The sequence below is a fragment of the Neoarius graeffei genome, chromosome 22, assembly GCF_027579695.1.
Source record: "Neoarius graeffei isolate fNeoGra1 chromosome 22, fNeoGra1.pri, whole genome shotgun sequence".
NCBI classification, from domain to species: Eukaryota; Metazoa; Chordata; class Actinopteri; order Siluriformes; family Ariidae; genus Neoarius; species Neoarius graeffei.
In genome coordinates this window covers 18,882,581-18,903,322 of record NC_083590.1, presented here as the reverse complement: position 1 = coordinate 18,903,322, position 20,742 = coordinate 18,882,581, and the positions used below count along the sequence as shown (strand labels likewise).

Below are 20,742 nucleotides of genomic sequence, written 5' to 3'. Positions count from 1 at the left end.
GAAGTATGTGCATGAGAAAATGTAGGCATTATTGTAATGCAGCATGTTTTGAGGGCGAAATGTGTGACCATAACTTAAAGGTCAAACTTTTGTTGCTGCTCTGCCATATTATCAGGAGCCAATTTGCACCACACAAGACTGTGCACCAAGTCACAACGACCCATTGCCAAACCATGTTCACCCTCTTCATATGATATATGCTGCAGCCTGCTCATTACAGATCACTTGAATTCCACAAAAAACATCACCACTTACAATCCAAACAAATTTAGCCTACAAGTTTATTTCTGCAAATCAGCCACACTCTACCCACATTGCACTAACTAGAAAAACATTTAACCTGTCCATTTTGCTTTCACCATTCCCTTCTTGCCCAGTAAAATATCTTTTACATTTAACACTCAAAATGCTTCCTTTCCTTCGTTCTTAATGGGGTCTCCTGGAATTGAATTGGAGTCGCCTGAAATAACCAATAGAAGGAAAATACTGAAAATAAAAATGTTCAACTAATTATGTTATATATTACAAATAAAATGCTATACATCAGCTTTGAAGGGCGGCACGGTGGTGTAGTGGTTAGCGCTGTCGCCTCACAGCAAGAAGGTCCGGGTTCGAGCCCCGTGGCCGGCGAGGGCCTTTCTGTGCGGAGTTTGCATGTTCTCCCCGTGTCCGCGTGGGTTTCCTCCGGGTGCTCCGGTTTCCCCCACAGTCCAAAGACATGCAGGTTAGGTTAACTGGTGACTCTAAATTGAGCGTAGGTGTGAATGTGAGTGTGAATGGTTGTCTGTGTCTATGTGTCAGCCCTGTGATGACCTGGCGACTTGTCCAGGGTGTACCCCGCCTTTCGCCCGTAGTCAGCTGGGATAGGCTCCAGCTCGCCCGCGACCCTGTAGAAGGATAAAGCGGCTACAGATAATGAGATGAGATCAGCTTTGAAAAGAAAACATCCACATAACTGGAGGCTAGGCTGCTGATCAAAATACAGAATGTGTGACACTGTGCAATCTCTATAAAATCTAAAAAATGTGTATGGGGTCATGAGAAATTGGTGATGTAAAAATGGGGTCCCAGGCCAAAAAAGGTTGGCAACCACTGCTTTAGACAGTCAAAACACGTTACTCAGGAATGTACATGGGTTTGTCGCCTATTTTTGTGAAAATTTCCTTGCAATATATCTCACAACTCAACATAGACTAGCCTAGTATGCACACATTTCTGTTGACCATATGGTGTTTTCAATGTGTGAGGGTTGGATTCCAAACCAAAATGGCACGACATAATGCATGACAAAAGGAAAGTTATATGTGACAGTTTACTATGGCAAAAAAAAAAAAAAAAATAGGCTACAAGTACAAAAGAGGTTGAAATAAAAGATTAAAAGATAATTTAGCCAGCATCAGGAAAAGCAGATAGTATAGTTCTCAGAACAACAAAAAAACAACCAAACATAACGTTATGTGGAGGTTATAGTGTAACCAAATGATAACGTTTCAGTTGGTTAGTTACCTCAACGTTTCGGGGACGTTTGGCTTCGTTAGGTTTATGCATAACCATGAGGAAACGTTCTCTAAATGTTAGTTGTTGGTTACGTTCTAACAAACCTTTAGAGAACCATAGGCTAACGGTACATTAACGTTCTGTGTTACTAGGGTTTTCTGCTCACCACGGTTGTAAAGAGTGATTATATGAGTTATTATATCCTTTCTGGCAGCTCGAACCAATCTGTCCATTTTCCTCTTTTATCAGCAAGGCGTTTGTTTCCACCCACAGAACTGTCACTCACTCATTGTTTTTTGCACCATTCTGTGTGTGTAAACGCTAGAGACTGTTGTGTGTGAAAACCCCAGGAGACCAGCAGTTTCTGAAATAGATACTCAAACCAGTCCATCAGGCTCAAACCAACGCCCATGCCACCCACAGTGAAAGAAAGTCGCACTCTGAGAGCACATTTGTTCCCATTCTGATGTTTGAATATTGTGAACATTAACTGAAGCTCTTGATTTGTATCTGTATGATTTTATGCATCAAGGGATCGGCTGATTAGAGACCTCATAAAGTGGCCGGTGAGTGGACACATACACATAGGTGAATTACGCCCCCTGCTGGATAGGTTATTATCTCACAGTGTATGATGTAGGTTTATAACTTCTCCTAAAAACCAGAGTATTTATTGTTTAAAATGAAAATATATCATTTATTGTTACAACAAATCATGGTTATAATTACAGTGCCACGGAAAAGTATTTGCCCCCTTCCTGATTTGTGTATATTTTTCACATTTGTGTTTCTTAACTTTAAACAAGATTGACTACATGACCAAGACAACCTGAGGAAACACAAAAATCAGTGTTTAAATTATTATTTCATTTACTGAACTAAAAATGAAAAAAAGCTGTCCAACACCAACTTGTTTTGTTTTGTGTGAAAAAGTAATCCCCCCCCCCCCAGTTACTCAGATACAAAACACACTTCCTGCTTTTCAGAGGAAACACAGAAACAGTAAAAAATAAAAATAAATTTAATTAAAACATTTTGGAAAACAGTACATGTACGTGATGAGAGGTGATAGAAAATGAATTGCCTTGTTATTATATTTTATTTTTCACTAAAATCTCATGCAGAGTGAGGAAAGCACGTGCGCGTTGTTTACCTCTCTCGGAGGCGCGTGACTTCCGGCTCCGCCCACTTTGCTGCCGGTGCGGAAGTGGGTTGTGTGTAAGGGGCTGTGCTGCACGTGGTTACTGAGAGACTTCGCTTTACTGTTTATCAACAGAGAACACAAACCTGCCGAGGGATTGCATAATATCTGGTGGGGTTTTACATGTTTTTATTTATTTAATCAGAGAATGCAGAGTTAGCTAAAGTGTTAGCTGAGCAGGCTGATTAACGGCTGTGCACTGAGGAGAGTAAAGGGAAGGAGCTGAGCTGAGCTGAGCTGAGCTGCGATCAGAGGTGAGAGAAGGAGTTGGTGTGCTGTGGGATTGTGCTTTAGTTCTATCACGTGGTCAGAACTCACAGGGTTATGGTTATAACTTTGGATAAAAGATGATAGAGTCGTGCTTTTATGTATATTATATTCATTGTTCTGAATGTGCTGTTATCGTACACTGTTGTTTATGTGCTTTATTATTATCTATTTACATAAAGTCACATCACGATGGAACATGATTTAACGTAATAACAATGTCTTTAATATGTTATAGACTATAACAGGTACTTATTACTTATTATATATATATATATATATATATATATATATATATATATATATATATATATACACACAGAAAGAAGGAAGAGAGAGGAGAGAAAGGGAAGTGAAAGAGAGAGAAAGGGGATAAAGAAAGGAGAGAAAGAGAAAGGGGAGTGAAAGAGAGAGAGGAGAAAGGGGGAGAGAGAGGTAGGAGAAAGAGAAAGGGGAATGAAAGAGAGAGGAGAAAGGGGAAGAGAGAGAGGTAGGAGAAAGAGAAAGGGGAGTGAAAGAGAGAGAGGAGAAAGGGGTAGAGAGAGAGGTAGGAGAAAGAGGAAGGGGAATGAAAGAGAAAGGGGCATGAAAGAGAGAGGAGAAAGGGGAAGAGAGGTAGGAGAAAGAGAAAGGGGAGTGAGAGAGAGTGAGGAGAAAGAAAGGGGAGAGAGAGGGAGGAGAAGGAGAAAGGGGAGTGAAGGAGAGAGGAGAAAGGGGAAGAGAGAGAGGGAGGAGAAAGAGAAAGGGGAGTGAAAGAGAGGGCGCGAGGAGAGAGAGAGAAAGGGGAGAGAGAGGGAAGAGAAAGTGAAAGAGAGAAGTGAGAGGGAGAGGGGAAGAGAAAGAGAGACAAAGAGAGAGAGGTCATATTTTCATGCTTGATGTGAATTGTGTGGTTTATCATCAGAATGTTTATCTTCACTGATTTACTGATAAAAGATAAAATGAAGTAAAAACCCGAACGTCTGTAGGTTGACCAGCTCCGTCACTTCCTGAGTGTTTTTTAAGGCTAAATATTTTGTACAACACAGACTCAGAAACCGCCGGAAGAACTTTTTTCTCATCCCAGTGTATTAAACGCAGTGAAATTCACCAAACAAAGAATTTCACCCAAACCAAATTAGTTGGTTTATGGTGGTTGAGCCCCCAGTGTGGTTTAGCCCCATCTTCAGGTGTTTTACACTCGGGGCTAAACCACCAGATCCCTTGCCCCATTACTGAATTGAACTAAGTTTGTTCATAATTTTGCCTTCTGAGACACCATTAAGAGTACTTTATCAGTTTTTAGAATGAAGGATCAGAGATTATACAGCACGACGCAGCCATGTATTGATTGGTGGCTATTTTGCTGTGACAGCTAATATGCTGAACATCTTACATTCTTCATGCGGTTTAGCCCTATCACTGAATTTAACTAAGTTTGATCGTAATAAGTATCACAAAAAAATTATCTAAATGTTGATTGGCGGCCGTGTTGCTGTTACCGTTAACATCTGACCATAGGAAGCCCAAGCTGTGTTTCTGTGAGTAAATAAAAGTAAAATAAAAAAAAAAAACATGGAAATGAATGTGGAAAAACAGAATGATAAATAGTAGACACATTTGATCAATTTTATTCTCATTTTACGTAAGTCAAATGAAAATCCAGTCCAAAAATGCAGTTCAAGTTCAAACTTTCCTTTAAAAAATCTCTGTTGTCTTTAAATCTAGAATGCTCAATCATCAACATCAACTTTATTCACATTTAAACATGGGGCTAAAACACGAGAATCAGATGGGGCTGTTGAATCAGATGGGGCTAAAACACTTGAAGATGGAGCTAAAACACTTGAAGATGGTCCTAAAACACTTGAAGATGGAGCTAAAACACTTGAAGATGGTCCTAAAACACTTGAAGATGGGGCTAAAGCACTAGAAGATGGTCCTAAAACACTAGAAGATGGAGCTAAAGCACTAGAAGATGGTCCTAAAACACTAGAAGATGGAGCTAAAACACTTGAAGATGGTCCTAAAACACTTGAAGATGGTCCTAAAACACTTGAAGATGGGGCTAAAGCACTAGAAGATGGTCCTAAAACACTTGAAGATGGGGCTAAAGCACTAGAAGATGGTCCTAAAACACTAGAAGATGGGGCTAAAGCACTAGAAGATGGTCCTAAAACACTAGAAGATGGAGCTAAAACACTTGAAGATGGTCCTAAAACACTTGAAGATGGAGCTAAAACACTAGAAGATGGTCCTAAAACACTTGAAGATGGGGCTAAAGCACTAGAAGATGGTCCTAAAACACTAGAAGATGGGGCTAATAAGATGGTCCTAAAACACTTGAAGATGGAGCTAAAACACTTGAAGATGGTCCTAAAACACTAGAAGATGGAGCTAAAACACTAGAAGATGGAGCTAAAACACTAGAAGATGGTCCTAAAACACTTGAAGATGGTCCTAAAACAACAGAAGATGGTCCTAAAACATTTGAAGATGGGGCTAAAACACTAGAAGATGGAGCTAAAACATTTGAAGATGGAACTAAAACACTTGAAGATGGTCCTAAAACACTAGAAGATGGAGCTAAAACACTAGAAGATGGAGCTAAAACATTTGAAGATGGAACTAAAACACTTGAAGATGGTCCTAAAACACTTGAAGATGGGGCTAAAGTACTAGAAGATGGAGCTAAAACACTTGAAGATGGTCCTAAAACACTTGAAGATGGGGCTAAAACACTAGAAGATGGAGCTAAAACACTAGAAGATGGTCCTAAAACACTTGAAGATGGTCCTAAAACAACAGAAGATGGTCCTAAAACATTTGAAGATGCGGCTAAAACACTAGAAGATGGAGCTAAAACATTTGAAGATGGAACTAAAACACTTGAAGATGGTCCTAAAACACTTGAAGATGGCGCTAAAGTACTAGAAGATGGAGCTAAAACACTAGAAGATGGTCCTAAAACACTTGAAGATGGGGCTAAAGCACTAGAAGATGGTCCTAAAACACTTAAAGGTGGGGCTAAAACACTAGAATATGGAGCTAAAACACTAGAAGATGGTCCTAAAACACTTGAAGATGGTCCTAAAACAACAGAAGATGGTCCTAAAACATTTGAAGATGGGGCTAAAACACTAGAAGATGGAGCTAAAACACTAGAAGGTGGAGCTAAAACAACAGAAGGTGGTCCTAAAACACTTGAAGATGGAGCTATAACATTTGAAGATGGGGCTAAAACACCGGATACCAAAGATACATATTGGCTTATAAATGGAATAATAATCCAAGTCATTTTTATTGTTATTATGTGTTTGAGGTGAAACTGCTGTACCTGCGTCTGCAGTTCAGCTCCACATGAGCAGGGTGTTTTTGATTAAAATGTCTGTGTGTTTGTTATTTCTGTGTTTGTGTTTTTTCTAGTCGTCATGTCAGGAAGAGGCCGAGGCCGGAGTCTCTTCACCTTTAACGTGGACAGTCTGGGATTTGGCAGAGGAGAGGCTTTACCCAGCAGTGCTCAGGCACCTTCACCGCTCTACCCTGTACGCATGGGGTTCACTCTCACACAGCAATCCTGACACAAAACTTACATCCTACTGATCACAGTAAACCGTGTAATCTTAGCCATAACAGGCCGAAGTAGTTGATACGGTGAAGTCTGTGTGTCTGTATCTGTGTATTTCCTCATATCCACCTGTTCATTTTCAGCCCATGCAGTTCAGGCCGGTTCCTCTGCAAACAGGAGAGGAGGTGGAGTACATGTTAGCGCTGAAACAGGAACTCCGAGCCTCCAGCAAGAACCTACCCTTCCACATCCAACCATCTGCACCTAAAAAAGGTAAAGGAATAGTAACCACACACACACACGCAGCTTATGAAGGACTTTTAATAAAGCAGATATTATTACACATACTCAGCACTGTTGAATTCTCAAATCTGATTGGTCAATAGGCTTCGCTTTCTGCCATGTTCTAATACTTTAATGTTTCTATAGTAACCACATGCACAGGGACTTGTACAGCAGAGGCTAAAATATAAACGCGTTTAAAAGTGTATGTTATTGTTGGTATCCTTGACTTGCAAGTGACGTGAAAGCAGAACCGAAACCCGGATGTCGGCCATGTTGGTAGATATACAGATGCGGGTCAAGCGACATTCCATACAAAACATAGTCACGCCTGCCGAGCTCTCTTTGTTTTTCAACTGCTTTAAGCGTTCTTTTAGCTCAGCCGTATCTGTGTGCTGTATATGGTCGTGGTCACAACAGTACTCATGACCGTGGCACGTTCCGATTTTTTAGAATTCCATCCGTGACTCGGAAAGAGGGCGAGGAAACGCTGAGGTTTAGTACGGAGAGGAGACGAGCACGGCTGAACAACATCGGCAGCGCTGATCTAACAGAGTTTTCTCTAAAACCAAAACAGCTCGTGTTTGCAGTCATCATTTTATCTCAGGTCAGATTCGAAAGCTTTCTCGATAATATCATGGAAGAATTTTATTTCGTGTTGCTAGAATTTTGCTATAAAATGAGCGTTCTCTCTTGTCGTGGTTCACTCGGTCGTTGTTATCATTTTAGCGCGTGTATTACCGTTTCGCTTCTAGGAGCGCCAGCAAAATTATACGATAGAAACAATCCAGACTGGGCACCCACTCAGAACACGGGCTGTGTTTCGTCCAGGGTCGGACTACATTCTTCAGCAGCCGAACCAGATAGAACGCGATATATATATATATATATATATATATATATATATATATATATATATATATATATATATATATATATATATCTGGGTACTTGATGGTCAGTAGAAGAGTCTTATCTTCAGAAAAGTCTGACTTTTTTTAAATAATATGGGTCAAAACCCACATATCTATCTTCTCTTTGTATCAAATCTTCGCTCGAGTGTTCAAATCGTGATAATACTGAGAAAATTCAGCATTCAGTGGGGGAAACCAGAGCACCCGGAGGAAACCCACGCGGACACGGAGAGAACATGCAAACTCCACACAGAAACAGACACGCTTTCAGCGGCTGCCGTCCGAGTTGCTTTGTATATCCGCCATCATGGCGGACACTCATGATTTTGATCACGTGGTTGCAAGTCATCTATAGTGAAGTTTTCTGTAAGGGGACTTTTACTGAGCAGTGATGGAAGGAGTCTCCAGTGTCAGGAAAAGCTCTACTGGAGCTCTGTCCTGCACTCACTTCTATAGTGTTGTTACACTGCAAAAAATGATTTCTTGTTGAGAGAAAATATCTTTAATATGGGTGAATTTATCTCATCTCATCTCATTATCTCTAGCCGCTTTATCCTGTTCTCCAGGGTCACAGGCAAGCTGGAGCCTATTGAGGTATTTCACCTGACGTCACAGGGTCACGTGACGCCCCGGTGTCCGCCATTTTGAACGTCAAGCTAGCTAATGTCAACAACAGTAGCTGGTATGTTACTGTAGCAATGTTTACGTTCAGTCATTTGGATGACTGTTAAAACCTTTCAGGCTCAAGTTTTTCCTTTACTGGATTTACTAGTTTACTGAGCTAGCGCGCGCCGGCCGCCGGCAGGCTAGCGCGCGCTGCTCCCAGCCTGCCCGAGCGCGCTAGCTCAGTAAACTAGTAAATCCAGTAAAGGAAAAACTTGAGACTGAAAGGTTTTAACAGTCATCCAAATGACTGAACGTAAACATTGCTACAGTAACATACCAGCTATGATGTTGTTGACATTAGCTAGTGCTAACAGCTAGCTGCTAGTACACTGCTACAACTACACCGACCCTAATAATACAGTTCTTGGTCATTGCCTGGTAACAGCAAATTTATAACGGGCCATGTCTCAACAGACTAAGAAGTTATTTCAATGACATTTAATAACATTTTGTTTATCCTGAGGACCGAAAGTAAATGAAAATGTGAACAAACCTTAGCTGTAATAAGATGGCGACCACCGGCTCCAGGGACGACCCGCTGATGTAGGCATGTTACCCAGCCTGACACAAAATATTTGTAGGCATCCAAACTCTTATACGCTTTCAGATCAGTACCTGTGTATGGCGATGGGTTTTTAACGACACAGGTATACAGATCCTGTGGGCCGAAGTCAGGTAAAGACGAGGGCTTCGTGTACTTCCGTACGTCAGTGAACAATCCTGGTGGAAGCAGGTAAACGTCGTTCTCTAAGCCTGCTAACCTCAATTTTTGCAAATACCTCTCCCTCTGCTCACCCTGTAAATGCCCTACGTCGCTGGATAGTGAAGGTGTTTTCTGCATCTCGCTCCTTTTTCTTTTATGTTTTTCGTTTGTCGCCTTCCTCGCATTCAAACTGATTCGAGCCGTGCCGTCCAAAATGGCAGCATCACATGACTTGGTCAGGTGGGTGAAATACCTCAATCCCAGCTGACTACGGGCGAAAGGTGGGATACACCCTGGACAAGTCGCCAGGTCATCACAGGGCTGACACATATGCCGCTTTTCCACTACAAACGTGGCTGAGCCGTGCCGTGCTGAGTTGGGCTGAGTCGAGCTGAGTGGGGCTGTTGGAGTTGCATTTCGACTACAACCGCGCTGAACCGTGCTGGCTGGAAGTGGGTGGACACATTGGGTGGAGTTAGCGAAAGTGGGTGGACGTCACGTGATGTTGTTAAGCAGCGCAAACAGTGACATCAGTGATCTTTTAAGCGGTAGTCTCACGACCCGGATAGTAAACAATAAACATGGAGGACATGGAGTCGTTAGTGTTGCTGGTCTTGGTGCTGTGGCTTGTTGTCACCGACAACGCAAACAGATACTGGCAAGAGCGTATAGATGAGGCGAGGCGCATAAGGCTTCAGAAATTCTCGTAATTCGTAATTCTGCTTCTTCCGGGTTTACGGTGTTTACAGATCCCAGCGTGCTCGCGGGGCGTGTGTGGGCATGTGAGGACACTCCTCCTCACCAATCAGTGCACAGGGGAGTGTCTGCTCACGCCCCCAGCCCCACTCGGCTCGCTTTGGCTCGCTTCAGCCCCACTCCAAAACCGTGCGAGTTTTAGGGGCTAAGCAGGGCTGAAGCGAGCTGAGGCTACGTTTACATTACGTCGAATCAGCGGATCATCAGATTAACGTTCTTAAAACGATTCGTGTTTACATAAAACCGTTAGCCGTGCACACAGCAACACCAATACGCGGATACGCTCGGCTCCGCAGGCATCCTGCGCTCCAAATCACTCCGCCCTGAACAGCGAGTGCCCTCTGGAGGGTGCGCACTCCGGCCTTGCGCAGCTCACAGAGCGCGCGAGTGAAGTGCACAAGCCACGATTCGGGACTGAGCCGCTGTGTGTGAGATCCCAGCGCATATCACTTATTACTTGCAAGTGGAAGGATGGCAAGCCTAAAGACAATCATAACTACACAATGGGCAGTATTTGCATCAGTATTTGCGGTATTTTCATACTTTTATACTCTTTAATGAAAGGTGATACAAGGCGGAAGTCTGCGCCGTTTTTCAGCAGTCGCGTCACATGACCAACGCCAGCGAATCAGGAAGGTGGATGTCACAGTGACGTTGTCCAATGAGACGCCAGCTAGAGCTCAGCACAGCGTATTCGCGTATTCTCAATGTTTACACAGCACCGGAGCTGATACGATCTAGATTGAATACGTGGACGCTGGCGGATTCCCGTTTCCCCGCTTTTTCAGGGGGGTTAATGTAAACGGACAGTGCATCCGCGAAGAAAACGAGACAGATACGGTCTAGTGTAAACGTAGCCTGAGTCGTGCTGTTCTTTGGTAGTCGAAACGCGAGCCGTGTCGGGCTGAAGTGAGCTGAAGCGAGCTGAAAAAGGCCATTAGACACAGACAACCATTCACACTCACACCTACGCTCAATTTAGAGTCACCAGTTAACCTAACCTGCATGTCTTTGGACTGTGGGGGAAACCGGAGCACCCGGAGGAAACCCACGCGGACACGGGGAGAACATGCAAACTCCGCACAGAAAGGCCCTCGCCGGCCACGGGGCTCGAACCCGGACCTTCTTGCTGTAAGGCGACAGCACTAACCACTACACCACCGTGCCGCCTGTGAATGTATCTATTATTTCTTATTAGAAGTTTACTAGAACTCAAATGTAAGATTATTTAGCTTACTTTGAGACACTTTTACTAATTTCAAGCCTTAAATTTTCTTATTCTATTGGCGGATAATTTTGCTCATTTTAAGCATTCAATTCTAGAAAGAAGCAAAATTATCTGCCAATAGAATAAGAAAATTTAAGGCTTGAAATTAGTAAAAGCGTCTCAAAGTAAGCTAAATAATCTTACATTTGAGTTCTAGTAAACTTCTAATAAGAAATAATAGATAAATTTACCCATATTAAAGATATTTTCTCTCAACAATAAATCATTTTTTGCAGTGTGTAGGTGAAGCTCCGTGTTTTTTGGGCCATTTGAATGTAAATGAAGCCTGTTTGGGTCTTGGTGTCCGAACGATAGGGAACTGTTTCTCATTTCTGAAGTCGTCAGGGATCTCAATGGCTGGGTCGTTTCTGTTTTTTGTTTCACTAGACGTGGCTCGTTACTCTGATAAATACCAGACTGCAGAGCCCAAGCACAGTGAATGGACTCCAGGTAAACAAAAGGCATCAGTTCATCACTGTTATCAATTTGCTTTTAAAAGGTACGACCACATGCTTATTTATGCTTATCGATGTGTAAACTGTGTTTGTGTTTCAGACTGGAGTCGACTCCCTAAAGAGCTTTGCATCAAAGTTCAGAAGTCGCGCAAAACCAGTGAGTAAATAATCACAATCAGAAATACTTGAATAATCCCAAGGGGGAATTGAGTGCATCTGCAGTTACTCACACTCAAGTAGAGAAAAGACAACAGATATGTAACGTATGAAACATAAAAAATATAAAAATATGGAAAATGTATTTGTGGAAGGAAAATAGCCATGTAGATGAAATATTTAACAGTTATTCCACGAAATCGAGTCGTACATGAGCTGCTAGCCGACAAGTCGCGTAGCACCTAGTTGCCTATAAGCCATGTACGATGAGATTGAGTGGAATAACTGTTTCATTCTATCCACATTCACTGGATTTTGAGAAACGGAGCATTTTTTTTATGCCTTCGCCACCGTAAGGTGCAGGAGGCATTATGTTTTCGGGTTGTCCGTCTGTCCGTGCGTCCCGAAACCTTGTGAACGCGATATCTCAAAGGCTAATGAAAGGAATTTCACCAAACTTTCACCATTTGTGCGCTTTGGGACAAACATGAACTGATTAGATTTTGAGATCAAAAGGTCTAAGGTCAAGGTCACTGTGAGGTCAGATGTCTGTCCGCAAACCTTGTGAACACAATATCTCCAAGGCAGATGAAAGGAATGTCACCAAACTTTCACCATTTGTGCATTTGGTGACACAGATAAACCGATTAGATTTTGAGATCAAACGGTCTAAGGTCAAGGTCACTGTGAGGTCAAATGTCTGTCCGCGTGCGTCCGTCCCGAAACCTTGTGAACGCGATCTCAAAGGCTAATGAAAGGAATTTCACCAAACGTTCACCATTTGTGCGCTTTGGGACAAACATGAACTGATTTAGATTTTGAGATCAAAAGGTCTAAGGTCAAGGTCACTGTGAGGTCAAATGTCTGTCCGAAAGCCTTGTGAACACAATATCTCCAAGGCTGATACAAGTAATTTCACCAGGTCAAGATTACTGTGAGGTCAAATGTCCATCCCCAAATCACAACTTAACCCTTTGATGCAAAACATATGCACACCCCTTCTAATGCACAACATGGGTCAAAAATGACCCGCATTCATTTTCCAGGTTATTTCATGCTGACTGAGTTTTTCCAATAAATAAAAACTTTATACAAAATGTCCGACAAAATAATTTCCGCTTAGAATGTAAACAAACCAGCGGAATGTAGTAGTAGAGTAGCCAGTCAGAGCGCGTGATTGCTCATATCTAGTGAATGTGGATAGAATAAATGGAGGATATTACACGGTGGTGCAAAGATATGAAGTTGATCTTCGAATAGTGAACGTATCATGAGGAGGAGTGATTATATTTTTCAACATGAGAAGATAAACTTCATATCTTCACACCACCGTGTAATGTTCTTTATATTATATGGACACATCCACAAAAAAAGCAAGTTAATCAAAAGAATTTTAATTTTGAACCGGTTCACCATTTTGACAACACGCGTCTAGTCAGCAGGAAAACACTGTGAGTGACATCATCAGAGTGAAATATTGGGAATTATTATCCATACAGGACACTTTTTCGATGGAATAAAAACATGTTCTATTCCCATCTAGCGAGTTTCATTCATTTGGTTCAACAGCATGTAATATTGTTAGCATATCGCTTATCCTATGTGTATTACGCCACTCTACCCAATGGAGAATGAGAGTGGTGTTATTACGTCACTCTACCCAATGGAGATGGTTTACGATATTGCATGGTTGTCGGAGACATAAAACTTCTATGCTAGCGAGCGACTGGGACAATTTGTAAACAAACATGGCCGCCAGGTTTGCTTTGTTAAATACGGAAGATTTTGAGAGAATTTTGAAAGAGAAAGATGCATTGAACACACAAAAGGAGTGTATAATAATAATAATATTGGCTGGGTTTTTTCATGGTATATCAAATATATTCCATTCAGCTACTCATCTTTGACTCATTCAGTATCATGCTAGCTGAATGGAATATATCTGATATACCACTCAACACCAGCCGTCTCATCTCATTCTCTCTAGCCGCTTTATCCTGTTCTACAGGGTCACAGGCGAGCTGGAGCCTATCCCAGCTGACTACGGGCGAAAGGCGGGGTACACCCTGGACAAGTCGCCAGGTCATCACAGGGCTGACACATAGACACAGACAACCATTCACATTCACATTCACACCTACGGTCAATTTAGAGTCACCAGTTAACCTAACCTGCATGTCTTTGGACTGTGAGGGAAACCGGAGCACCCGGAGGAAATCCACGCAGACACGGGGAGAACATGCAAACTCCACACAGAAAGGCCCTCGCCGGCCACAGGGCTCGAACCCGGACCTTCTTGCTGTGAGGCGACAGTGCGAACCACTACACCACCGTGCTGCCCTCAACGCCAGCTAATATAATTTAAATATGTGACTCAACACGAGAAGATAAACTTCACATCTTCAAGCCAATGTGTGATTTTTTATTATATCGACACATTCACAAACAAAAAGTACTCAAATTTATCAAAACAATTCATCAATTTCCTCATGGCTGACACATAGAGATTTATGTCACGGTTTTGGTTCTCCATGTCCCAGATGGAGCTCGGATGAAAAATACGAGTGGTGTATTTCCCAGTAAAACACTCGTGTCTGTATTTTATTTCAAAAGTTATTGCACAGTAATTGCTACAATTATTGCACGTAATTAGTAAATAATGTCTATGGTACATAGAAGTTATTATATGAGTATTTCACCCTGAGTGAGGTATTGAATACATATATATGCTGTAATTATTGACCCTGTGTACAATGTGGATGGATGTAGTACATGTATGTTATTTACCAGCTGGGAGGTCCGTATGGTGAAATACCGTGACCGAGGTCTTGAAAGTACTGAGCGAGGCCCTCTGGGCCGAGGTCAGTATTCAAGGCCGAGGTCACGGTATTTCACCATACGGACCGACCTTAAGCTGGTAAATAATATATTTATTTTTTTCTTTACCAAATTCTAACAGAAAACGAGAGCGCCCAAAAGGGAAAACTGAGCCGAGCCGCCATTTTGAATCCTCATTCACGGCTGTAATGCAAATTGCTTCCTCCTCGGTATACAAGTGCACTTCCATGGCAGGAAAAAAACTACATTTTGCCGCCTATGTAGTCCCCTATTTATACAAATAGGAGTCATTCAGGATTCAGCCATGTTTTTGCTCGGCGTTAGCAACAGTTAGAGGTTTTTAGCTTTCTCCTGGAATGTTTTCTTTTATTTCTTCTTCCTCAGGGTAGTAAAACTCGCTTTTGCTATGAAGACTGTTGTTATTGCTATCCATGATGTAAAATTAATGCTATTCTCCTGAGAAATGCGAAAATAAATGTTGACAAAAATTGCTACTATGTTTGTTGTTGCTGTGAACGAGCGAGTCGCCAGAGCTCCGTATCCAGGGTCCGTAACCGGGGTCCGTATCGTAGGATACGGACCCGCTCGCCAGCCAATCAGAGCGCAGGATTTGATGGAAACCTGACCACGAAAAAAATAAAGTGGAATGATTACACAGGTGCCGTATCGAATAGTCCGTTATCTACTGACTGTCAGAGCCGAATGATATTATTAAAGACCGTGTTTCATAAAAATAAAACCACTGATTTATTTTAGTACTGTTTCGTTAAACACATCGCACAGGATGCAGGATACAAATTCAACCTAAGCTCTGTCTTTGTATCTAACACACACATTGTTTCTGTCCACAGAGACCAAACCGGCAATGAAGAGCAAAACTAAAGCTGCTGCTACCAAAGAACTCTTACAAAAGCTGGAGGTAAACTATCGTCCTGCATCATGTCTGTGTTATAACAGTGGTGGGGTTATTCATATTTATACCACAGTGCTGTCAAATTCTGGATTCTGATTGGTCAGGAGGGGTTGGTGTTGGTTTTTCTATCACTCACAAAGTAGTTCCAGCTTCATGTGTAAAGAAATGCTGTAGAGCAAAAATGGCATTAAAAAATAATGAAATGAAATGTTTCAACATTAAAAAATACTATAAACGGTAATCAGTGAGCCATAATAAATGAAACAAAGTCAATATTTGGTGTGAGACCGATTATTGACTTTGCTTTAAAAAAAAAATGGTAGTCTGAGGCCCAGTGAGTGCAGTTTTATGCGGAAATGAGCTGTAGGTTTTACTGAGCATCTTCCAGAACCAGCCACAGTTCTTCTGGACACTTTGACTGTCACACTCGCTTCTTCATTTTGCACCAAAACCCAGCAGCCTTCATTATGTTTTCTTTTTTAATCTGAAAGGTGCTCTCTTATGGAATATGCAGCTCAGATACAAACTTGGTGGCGTAGTGGTTAGCGCTGTTGCCTCACAGCAAGAAGGTCCGGGTTCGAGCCCCGTGGCCGGCGAGGGCCTTTCTGTGTGGAGTTTGCATGTTCTCCCCGTGTCCGCGTGGGTTTCCTCCGGGTGCTCCGGTTTCCCCCACAGTCCAAAGACATGCAGGTTAGGTTAACTGGTGACTCTAAATTGAGCGTAGGTGTGAATGTGAGTGTGAATGGTTGTCTGTGTCTATGTGTCAGCCCTGTGATGACCTGGCGACTTGTCCAGGGTATACCCCGCCTTTCGCCCGTAGTCAGCTGGGATAGGCTCCAGCTTGCCTGCGACCCTGTAGAACAGGATAAAGCGGCTAGAGATAATGAGATGAGATGAGAGATACAAACTTTTTTTTTCTGTAACATTTAATTTTGTGCTGGAAAACGAAACGAACGTTTGGACTCTAAAATGTTTTTGTAATGTTTTGACTCGATAATGTAGAAATCATAAAATAGAAATCTATAACAAAGTTTGTATTAAAAAAAATAGGCAGCCTTAGAAACGGCCTTGAAAAGCGTGCAATATTTTGCACCGTTTTCGCTGGCTGATCCAGTAGCTATCAACAAATAATCTGCTCAATAGCGCCCCTACGGGATACATTTACCACAACGGAGAAAGGTATAGATCTTCCTTCCGCCATAAAAATCAGGGGATGACATTTTGATTTGTTGCGAAAACGTGTTGATCATGTAAAGCGCAGTTTTTGCACAACATTCGCTTGGCGGCGCTAATAGTTCACCATGTGTTTTCTTGACCTTCCGAGCTGCATTTTGTGGTGGAAAATGGACACTTTTGGGTTGCGTGCACATGATTTCATGTCAGATTTACAGTAACTTCCCTCGGTCCAATTTCACTTTGGTTTGTATTTCCTGCATACGGAGGCTTGGTAGTGTAACGCAGCAGGTAGAACTCAAAATCCATAATCTGAGCATCTGGTATGAAAATCTGGTGGTCTGACACAATATTAGCAGATTGTTGAGGTGTAAGGGGAATAAAACACTTCAGGACATGCTGTTATAGGAAAATAATCAGCGTTGGGGTAACAGTGACTTTGCTTCACAGAAGGCCGCATCACAACAACACCCTGACGGTGATTGTTTTCGTACAGCAGCATGATCTCAAGTGATTCTCCAAACGATTCTCCAAACGATTCCCAAATCACCCCACTGACTCCCTATGCAGATGATGTCAAGACAATGGAATTAAATTTTGGCATATTGAAATGATCCTGTCCTGTTTCTCCATCTTAATTTTGCTATTATTATTATTATTATTATTATTATTATTATTATTATTATCATCAATAAGAATAGAAGACAGACTGAAGAATAGATACAGTCAGCTCCATAATTATTGGCACCCTTGGTAAAAATGCCCTAAAAATAATTTTTGGTTAATTAGTTTGACCCATGAAGTATAATCTTTAACCAAAGTAAATCTCACAGAATAATAAATGAATGCTTATAAATCCTGAGGCTGGGTGTGTCAGGGTGCAGGCACTTACTGAATGCAGTCACAAGGGAGAGTGGGTGTGTTGCAAACTGGTAACTAAATCCAAGTCGAAATTCAGGAAGCGAAGTCAGGGTCAGGCTAAGGTCAGTCGATGTAGGAACAGGGTATCAGAGACTAAACTTGGTCGATGTCGGGAATATATGGAAGAACAAAGTCAGAGCCACGGGAATACGGAAACGAGAAATCAATGCTCGGTAAGGTCAGGTTGAAACACTGAGCAATACTTCGCGTTGTCTGTTTGTTTTCCAGGGACTTATATCAGTAGTTGGGTGATTGGGAAATGGGAAACGGGTGTGATTAATATTCCGGATAGGAGGGGCGCTGTCAGGGCCGTAACCAGGATTTTTCAAATACCGAGGTCAAACATTGCGATACATCTTATTTGCCAAAAAAAAATGTCCTAATATGGTGACTTTTCATACATTTTGGAAACGAGTCAAAATCACAAGCCCAACAAGATGAACATGTAGGTGAACATGTTTATTTTAACAATTTCAAAACTGCACGATCACAAAAGTATTTTGTGTGTGTGTGTGAGTGAGTGAGTGTGGGTGAGTGAGTGAGTGAGTGAGTGAGTGAGTGAGTGAGTGAGTGAGTGAGTGAGTGAGAGAGAGAGAGAGAGAGTGTGTGAGAGTGAGTGAGTGAGTGAGTGAGAGTTTGAGTGAGTGATGGAGTGTGAGTGAGTGAGTGAGTGAGTGAGTGAGTGAGTGAGTGAGTGAGTGAGTGAGTGAGTGAGTGAGTGAGTGAGTGAGAGTGACAACGCAATCTAGCCGAGCCTGAATGGACTTCAATTGCTTTTTAAAAAATATCTGCCCTTTTCAATAGCAAAATACTAGACGGTTATTGGACAAAACCGACTAAAACGCCACATTCGGAGACTGAGCCTCACTGGAGATGGGAGTAAATAAGAGGGGCGGGACAAGACTTCCCGAGAGGAGGCTCATCTCCAGCTGGTGATCGGAGGAGGAGCTGTGAACGCGGCTGGGCTGTTCATGATTGACAGAAAGCAGTCAGAGGTGCTACATCATGTTGTAAATAAAATGTGAACATAAGTTTGCTACCCGTTTTCATTTCCGTTCGAAAATACAACCAATGATCAAAACAATAGTGTCTTGTGTTCACATTAGCCTATAGTCTGGTAAGTTAGCAAAATAGCTCAAGTCTCGTCAGCACCCAATAACTTCATAAACAACAGGTCACGACTGTCCAGCCTTTTCTGATCTGAAACGCACCAAATCAAATCGAGAGAGAGAATAAAAGAGTTTGTGCCACCTGGAAAACGAAAATCCTATCTAGCTAAGTGGCTTCGACTGTTGTTGCTTGAAATGCTAATTAAAATTGCACTGTTAATGATCATAAGCATTCCGGCACATAACTGTCAGTGACTGGCAAAATTAACTCCCCTTCTTCCCTCTTTCTTTTTCTCTCACTTGTTGACTTTCCAGAGCTGAGTTTGGTTTGTTTTAGTGTAGTAGACTTCATCTTATGTCAATTTTCAGATTCCACGACTAATTGACAAACTGCCTGGCTGCGGAGTCGGACCTTGACGAGAACACTTCTCAGCTCTTGTATATCCCGCGGTGCTTAGCTGACTATCGCGAGGCTGCCGAATATGAAATGTTTCCAATGTCGGATATTTCAGCTTCGTTTAAAAATGATTATGTGGACTTTATTTTTGGACAAACAAATGAGAACAGGGGGATGCAAGCTGAATTTAGAATTTTCCACCGGTCAAAGTCAGAACGATTTTCATCATATATTAATTTCACATTTCTGAGTGAAAAAAAAAATACCGTGGGAAAAAAATGCCGAGGACATGACCTCGGTGTCCTCAATGGTAGTTACGGCCCTGGGCGCTGTGGCGCTTTGGAGTTGTAGTCCATCGTGGCCATGTTTGAAGGCCGCTTTGAACTTTCGCTTTTGGCGCTGTTACAGACAGGGTGTAAATTGATTCATGGATTGATAGACAGCTAGTGTGACAAATAGATATCTGAATTCATTCAAGTGAACATATATAAAATAAAACACTAAATATTTCACTTCCCAACAGAACCTGGAAAAGAAAGAGGAGGAGAACCAGTCTGAGGGGGAGGACGAGGAGAAGAAGAAGAAGACCGGAGAGGAAGAAGAAGAGCCTGACGATGCAGAGGAGTACGAGGAAGAGGAGTTTGAAGAGGTGAGAAGTTTGGAGTTGTGCTTTTGAGTTGTTTTAGAATCATGTTTGGGTTTGTTATTGAAACATGAATCAACACTTTCCAACCAATCAGAACGAGGGATTCAAGTTTGATCTCAGACGCTCTTTAACATCACCACTGATGCCGTGTGTTTCAGGAGACAGACTACATCATGTCCTACTTTGACAACGGCGAGGGTTTTGGAGGAGACAGTGACGACAATATGGATGAAGCCACCTACTGAAAAACACTTTAGACAATGTTTTATTTATTTCTCATGTGCTGGAGAATTTCTTTTAGTCAAGAGATAGTATGTATGGCATCTGGAAAGGGTTACTTCATTCCTGTGTTGTTCCTAACACACCCTCGTCGATTTCCCAGGTAGTGCTCTCTCGCAGAATAAGGAGAGGAGTGTGTAGTGTGGGAATGGATTATTCAGTCGAAACACAGAACGCAGCCAAAAACCTCATCTTTCCCGAGCATCCTGCTGTCTAGTTAGCATGCTAATTCTTGTTACCTCGATATAAAACGATGGAACTAATTCTTGTTCCATCTGAGTTGAGTACACATGGCATAAAACCCAGTTTGAACTCATATACAATATATTTTAAATATTGGGTATTTTATTGCTGCTGTTTACATTTATTAGCAGCTTTGTTTATTATTTATGGTGTTTTTAAAAGGACATGCCAGAACGCAATGCATTTTAGGACTTTTTTTGTCATGATGTCATTGATTGTATTTGAGACAATAAGCTGTAAAATCATGTTTGTTTGGGTTTTTTTTGTAATGTTATTGAATGCGTTTGAAAGAATAAACTCTACATCATGCTTATGACCAGATGATAAAATGTTAAATGTAAGCAATGCACTGTGAGGGTAAAAATAATGAAGTCATCCAGCAGGTGGCGTAATTTCCTACAGCAATGGACCCGTTCTGTCCAGATCCGTCAAGTGAGACGATGCTCTAATCAAACTTTAAAGGAGGTTGGATGATATGATGGTATGATGGAATCAGGGTTCTGTTGGGTCAT

At 41.9% G+C, this 20,742-nt stretch overlaps 1 protein-coding gene across 2 annotated transcripts; it reads left to right on the top strand.

The window, feature by feature from the left end:
* The first annotated feature begins 2,714 nt into the window (after positions 1–2,714).
* On the top strand, positions 2,715–20,452 carry polr3gla (RNA polymerase III subunit GL a). Of its 2 annotated transcripts, none has more exons than XM_060904517.1 (8): positions 2,715–2,952; positions 6,371–6,489; positions 6,656–6,785; positions 11,488–11,550; positions 11,656–11,712; positions 15,401–15,468; positions 19,586–19,711; positions 19,867–20,451. In XM_060904517.1, the coding sequence occupies exons 2-8, from the start codon at positions 6,376–6,378 to the stop codon at positions 19,951–19,953; spliced, it is 645 nt and encodes a 214-aa protein (XP_060760500.1). In that variant the 5' UTR covers positions 2,715–2,952; positions 6,371–6,375; the 3' UTR covers positions 19,954–20,451. The 2 variants fall into 2 exon arrangements, with proteins under 2 accessions (XP_060760500.1, XP_060760501.1); XM_060904518.1 differs by having other exon boundaries at positions 2,718–2,809; positions 19,867–20,452.
* Positions 20,453–20,742: the final 290 nt, after the last annotated feature.

Coding starts and splice junctions, on each gene's coding strand:
- polr3gla (XM_060904518.1), top strand. CDS start 6,376: ATGTCAGGAAGAGGCCGAGGCCGGAGTCTCTTCACCTTTAACGTGGAC. Junction 6,786..11,487: donor ACCATCTGCACCTAAAAAAG/GTAAAGGAATAG, acceptor TTGTTTCACTAG/ACGTGGCTCGTTACTCTGAT. Junction 19,712..19,866: donor AGGAAGAGGAGTTTGAAGAG/GTGAGAAGTTTG, acceptor CGTGTGTTTCAG/GAGACAGACTACATCATGTC.